Consider the following 6,795-nt stretch of genomic DNA (forward strand, 5'->3'; position numbering starts at 1 on the left):
TGCATTTTTAATATTTTGAGGAAGCTCCATATTTTTCCTATAGCAGTTACACCATTGTGCATTCCCACCAACTGTGCCCAAGGGCTCTAGTTTCTTCACGTCATCGCCAACACTTGCTCTGTTCTTTTTGGTGGTGTCCTTTCTAATGGGTGTGAAGTGGTACTGTACTCCAGTTCTGATTGGTACTTCCCTAACAGTGATGTTGAGCACCTTCTCAGATGTTTGGTCCTCTGTGCTCTCTTCTGATTTCTCTGTATACTTGGCTGCTTTTTGGGGGGTGGGTCTCTTTTTCAATATCTTCATTTCCCTGAGAGTCCACATACTGCTTCTCCTGTGATCCTTAGGTGTTCTGTCCTATTCCTTAATATACCAGTCTCTAACCCCAGGTATCTGGGGGCTGTCCTCACCTTATGGTTCTCAAGAATGTGCCCAGAGCTTCCCACAGTCTGAGATTTGAACGAGCTCTGAAATAAGCAACATGGAGACTGAACCCCTCAGTTGGCCATTGGACAAGTGGCCGATCCCATCTGTTTTGCTTTGGGATGGAATCCAGCACTGGGCTGCCTCTCCTGTAGGTCTGCCTGGAAAGGAGCTGGGACAAGGGCGAGCCAAAAAATGCCACAAATTTTGGACCATTTGGAACGTGACTTCTCGATTGCATGTTCATTTGGTTGCTGTTGATCTTTGACCAATTTCCAGACCTAGAAGGTTATTTTAGCCAGTCTCTAGTTGTTTATTTAATATTTCTGTGGGAGCTGGGGGACCTGGAGCTGTCCTCTTGCTGAAGTTGCCCTCAGTATATTACAGTTTGCTGTTGATTTGCATTCCCAAATTCTTAATTTCTTCGGATGGTTTTGGGTTTTTTTGTGGCTTAGTAAAAGTGACATTAGTCGGACATCTATTTTTTCTCTTTTATTCCTATTTTTATTTGGTTTTCTGTCCTTTTCTCATGACTAATATGAATTCTTTGTATCTTCTCGATGGTATTCCATTGGTTATTTAGCTGCAACTGTGTCCCAGTTTTGTTGCTTGACTATTGTTAATTTCATCATTTTTAATTAAGTTCTTAATTATAATACCACATGTACCCCATGTTTTATATTATGCTTGGTTATTTCCCTTTTTAAGGAAATATTCCCTATCCAGAATTCATGAAGATTTTTTCCTCTGTCTTCTTCTCATTTCTTTGTATGTCAGTACTGATCAGTCATCAGTGCTTCCCTCTCTTATCAAGATTTAATCAGGTTGTTCTCAAAACTGCAGCTGGAAAATATTCTGCTCAGTGAGACCAAAACCTAGAAGATAATTTTGCTAATCTTCTACTTTATTTTTTTTTAAATATTTTATTTATTTATTTGACAGAGATCACAAGGTCCACAGGCAGAGAGTCAGGCACAGAGAGGGGTGGGGGGGAGGCATGCTCCCTGCCGAGCAGAGAGCCCAATGTGAGACTCCATCCCAGGACCTTGAGATCATGACCTGAGCTGAAAGCAGAGGCTCAACCCACTGAGGGACCCAGGCGCCCCAGCTAATCTTCTACTTTAAAGTTAAATAAATTTTGAGAATTTTTCCTCAATTCCACATAAAGGAGAACATGACATTTTAGAATATGTCTTAGGAGAGAGTGCCATGGATAAGGACTCTGAAGTATTGTACATTGTGTGTTATAGAGATTTATTAATTCTGAGAACATTTACTAGATCGTATTTATTTAAAGTTGGGTTTGGATGATTTCTTGGCAGCGTCAGCTCCACTGGTGATACTCTGTGTGTGTAAAGACTGCCTGCACATTTACGTTTCTCTTCTCCCTGTGTGTTGACTTAACACATACCTTTTGTCAGCATCCATATTTGTACTTTAAGAAGTACTAATATGTGTTTTGAAAGAAAGAGTACCATGGACACACACCTTTGAAAAATGTCACATCATGACACTCTTACCCTGTGCATTGCCACTTTAAATACTGTTATTACTGCAGCAAAAAATTGACTTAACTTTGTTTAACCAGTATTAACATGATACGGAAACATGATTCCCCAAACAGAATATCTACTAAAACCAGAATGAAAAATACTTTCTCTGAGTAATGGTTAAACTATTTCCCAATTTGAAAGATTATTTTTTGAACGAGTGATATGAAATGAAATAATGTACCATGACCCAGATCCAAACAATGGCACATGTCATTGATCATGGTGCCAGAAAAAGAATCTTCGCTGATCGCCCATAATAGCCATGCCTTAGATGTTCAACTGACATCCCTGTGAATCCTTGGCTGACTACATATGCAATAGGAAAAGGAGGAACAGGGTAATCAGAGACCCCAGCCCAGTTAGATAGGTGGGCATCACGTGGCCTCCAGCATGGGGAGAAGCCGTCCCACAGACGGCAGAGCATTTATTGAGGCATGGCCGTGTTCTGGTTGCATTTTCATATAAGTCATCTGATTTCAGTCCTCTCATAATAGTGTAGTCTTCATTGTTACTGGACCTGTTTTACAAATGAGGAAGCTAGAACTAAGAATTGACCACTTACCCAGAATCCAGAGTCAGTCAATGAGAATGTATTTGCCATTAGATTCTTTCTGCCCTTCTTTACTTTCTGACAGGCAGAGATCACTGTGGTAACGTATTCCTTATATACAGTTATCCATATGTTAAGGATGATCAGACTGAGTTAAGATTAGTAATTTTTCCAAAGTTACTCTTTCAGCAAGTGACACAAATAAGACATGAAGTCAGGAGATTATTAGAAATAAGCTGGGGGATGCCTGGGTGGCTCAGTGGGTTAAAGCCTCTGCCTTCGGCTCAGGTCATGATCCTGGAGTGCTAGGATCGAGCCCCGCATCGGGCTCTCTGCTCCGCGGGGAACCTGCTTCCTCCTCCTCTCTCTCTGCCTGCCTCTCTGCCTACTTTTCATCTCTGTCTGTCAAATAAATAAATAAAAATCTTTAAAAAAAGAAATAAGCTGGAAGTCCTTCCCATATCTAGGGGTATCTGTGCATTGAAGGCGTGGTTGTTAGTGTGGGCCCTCTTCTGCTCTGTGGCTTCTGATGCAGCCTACCAGGTGACCTAGCTAGCTTTCTCAGCTCGACCTTGTGTGATCAGTGAAACCATGGGGGGTCGCAGTCTTGGTCTAAGCCAGGGTCAGAGTGAAAAGTTACAACTTGTCACTTATATGAGGTATTTAGAAATAGACACTAGAAGGATTGCTGCTAGGCATTAGAGGAAGGGGAAATGGAGAGGTGTTTAATGAATATAGACTTGCAGTTTTTCCCAGATGAGAAAGTTCTGGAAGTTAGGTGTACAACAACATGAATATACTTCACACTGTTGAACTGCACACTTAAAAATGGTTAAGATGGTAAATTTTATGTGTATTTTACCATGATTAAAAACAAAAATTATAAAAAGAAAAAAGTGTCTTTTTTGAAAACGTATTCTCCATGTAAAATTAATTGATGTGGCATTTGAAGGAACTGGTGCCTATTAACTATTCTTTCTTCACAGTGATCTGCAGTCCTGGGTCTTATAACCCCCGCGATGGAACCCACTGCCTTCAGTGCAACAGCAGCCTGGCGTTTGGAGCAAAAGCATGCTTATAGGTCATGAGTTTGAGATCTCTAGTAGTTTGTTAAACACAAAAGTATATTTTTGAAATATTAATACATAATAAATCACTATTATGCCAAAATTAAATATATTAGATTTTACAAAATATGGTGTCATCATTTTAATTGAAACATTATACATTGTATGTCCAAATACTTCACGAATGGAGCATCCACGAATCTTTATCCATTAATGCCAGAACTACATATGATTTCAGAATATTTCTTGGATCACTGATTTTTAAAAAGGGTTTCAAGTATACTCTATTGGTGTTAATCCCAAAAGACTTTTCAGGATTATTTTAAAACAGCCCATTCTCTTTACAGTATGTTAACTAATTTCAGGTCACCATGTTCTTTTATAATCATTTTAATTTCAGCTTGCTTCCTACCTTTGATTTAATTTTTTTATTTTATTTCTTCTAGTTTGACCTTTCGTAGTTCAAGGTCACGTCTTACAAAGCCAGTGCATCTTATCATTGGAGACTTTTAGCCACTACAGTGTAAGGCCAGGTGCCAACAACTCAGTGGGTTTTTATTGTAGTTCAATGTGACCTTCACCTTTTTGGTTTAGAGACCTTTAAATTACCTTTCTGACATTTTGGAATGCAATAACCATTTTATGTGCCTAAATTAACCTTTGAACTTTCACACTGTGGAGAGAGAGAAATTAGGCAATCTCTTGCCCTGACGACACCTCTAGGGAAAAGTATCAAACAGTCATCACATCTTTTATTGCATTTCCTTTATCATTAAAGTGCTGTGTTACAGATGCTTCTGCTGCCACCAGCGCACCCCTCTCTCACACTGGGGTACTGTATTTGAATATGAAAAATTACCCAAAATGTAAGGGTTTAAGTATCAGAAAAATACCTGAGCAACTTAGAAAATTAGTAGTTTCTCAATTTTTTGTTTCACTTGTAACACTTTCTAGCCTCTTGGACATTCTGTTTTTTCCCTTCATATTTCCTTTCTTAAGACATAAGCATTGGTAAATGGCAAATATACACAGGTGGGGTCTAGGCACAATTTTGCATTGACAGGAAGAAAGTTTACTTATATCTAGGGTCTATTTGACTTTTTTAAATTGACCAGTAGATAAGTTAGTCTCTCGTTTGGTCATGCTGTGGGCAGATATTACCCTAGAATTCTCACAAGTACAAAGGGAAGTGAAATGACATTTCTTTGTTAGCCGTGGTGATCTTTTTTAAAAAAATTCCTTGTAACTTTCATAATCATGACATAATTGTTTTCATAAGGTTTTTAGAGGTCTTTAAAAAGACTTCTTTGCTCTATTAAGTCACGTTTTTGCCGTGATACTGTTTGGGGACTATGGTTCTTCAGTACGTGTCTTTTGTAACTAGTACAAGGCCTCCTAAGTCGTCGTCTGGAAAAGCAGTGTAGCTGCTAGAGCTCTTCAGATTTCAGATTGTGTAAAAAGATGAACTGAAATGTATGTTCTTTAGTATTGCCTGAGTTTGGGTTAACTCTTTTTCTGGTATTTAAAAATGCTGAGGAATTTGACTTAGAAAACATTTTCCTGGGGATGAACAGTATCAGCTCAACAGCTAGTCAGCCTGGGGAAGCAAAGCAGAATTAAAATGGTGGTGCAGGTTACTGAGATCGGAATCCAGTCAAGAAGAGAGGGTAATCTGGGATAGGAGAAAACCAACCATAGGGGAGTTGTGGGAGTGAGGCATGGAAGGGTCCTGTGAGTATAAATATATACTTCAGTAATGAAGGTAACCACTGCGTTTGCTAACTTATAAGATAGACTGTTGGAAATTGTTTTTAAGTGATGACAGTGTGTTAGGTAAAAATTACAGACTAATCCCTGAGAGACATTATTGTCATAGGACAGTTTCAAGTGTTTGTTGTTTTTGTTTGCATCAGAATAATATCTTAACATATATATAATGCCTTCATTTTAACAAACCAATTTTTAACAGTACAATAATGTGATGTTTACATTAACCTGCGAAGCTAAGGCAAATATGATTCCCATATTTTATTAATCAGATTTTTTTCTTATTATAAACGTGTAAATGTGTATTTATTTGGTAATATGTAAAAAGAGCCCTAACAGGGTTGATCCAGGAGTGTCACTTACAGGGCAACTATCAGAAAGTAAATCAGAAATCAGGTGTAATATTATGCCTGATGGTATTAGCATCCACATTCTATATAATAATGCAAGTGGGATTAACATTGATGACCCACGGGAGTGAAGTGAGTACATAAATTGTGCTATTTCCATAGGATAGAATGTTCTGTACTATTCCTTAGAGTTTTCAATCAAATGAACCAAAATGTTAACAACAGTTGTTTTATGTAATAGGATCATGTGGGAAGTTCTTTTGGTATCCCGTTTCTCAAATTTCCTACAAAGAAAGAAACACAATTACTTTTCAAAAGCTTGGAAGCGATAAACATACTTGGAAAAATTAAAATAGTCAAAATCGGCAGAAGACGTTATTGCTCACCTCTCCAGCATGAATTTGCTTCTGCCCTTCTTCCCAGTGAAGCACCAAGTTTGTTCACTGCAGAGAGAGTCCTTTCGTAACTGTCAGCCGGTGGCTTCCTTCTGGCAGTGCTGCGTTGAAACCATGGACCAACCTGAGGGCACGGAGTGGAGATGTCCAAGGAACCAGGGCCTTGATGATGGCGTTGAACCGCGGCCCAGGTTGTGTCTGAGACCCAGCCTGCCCTGGGCTTGCCCAGTTGTGTGAGATGAGAACATGCCTTGTGCCAAAGCAAGCTAGATTTTCTGTTCAACTCACAGGTACAAGGATCCTAACCGAGAGAGTATTCACTACAGTAGCAGGGAATGTGGCCTGTAATATCAGAACCCAGATAACAGCAATGCTAACATTTCCAGGTGTTGGGAGCATTTTATTCATGCTACAGATACCAGTATTTTCCTTAATATTAGGTGTGATTTCCATGCTTTTTTATTCAATTCATTAACATCATTTTAATTACTATAATATTTGGTACACTTTAGCAAAATTAATACAGCTACGTATTTCTAATGTGTGGATGTTCGTACTGCTTTCCAAAGTTTCACTGTTACACATAGCATGACAGCTAACTTTTTCTTTCTTAATACTCTGTGGTATTTTGAAGTCTTCTCTATGCTAAGTAGCCAGAAGAATACCAGATTTGGGTACTTCTAATTATCTGGA

At 38.7% G+C, this 6,795-nt stretch overlaps 1 protein-coding gene across 1 annotated transcript in view; it reads left to right on the plus strand.

Moving 5' to 3' along the window:
* ZPBP (zona pellucida binding protein) overlaps positions 1-3,707 on the plus strand; it is a 104,999-nt gene extending 101,292 nt beyond the window's left edge. Inside the window, exon 8 of the mRNA XM_032875012.1 lies at positions 3,510-3,707. Coding sequence (XP_032730903.1) covers positions 3,510-3,604 — 95 coding nt within the window. The 3' untranslated portion in view covers positions 3,605-3,707. The remainder of the gene's footprint in view (positions 1-3,509) is intronic.
* Positions 3,708-6,795: the final 3,088 nt, after the last annotated feature.

This window comes from Lontra canadensis, unplaced genomic scaffold, assembly GCF_010015895.1.
Source record: "Lontra canadensis isolate GAN:19392208 unplaced genomic scaffold, GSC_riverotter_1.0 scaffold54, whole genome shotgun sequence".
Taxonomy (NCBI): Eukaryota; Metazoa; Chordata; class Mammalia; order Carnivora; family Mustelidae; genus Lontra; species Lontra canadensis.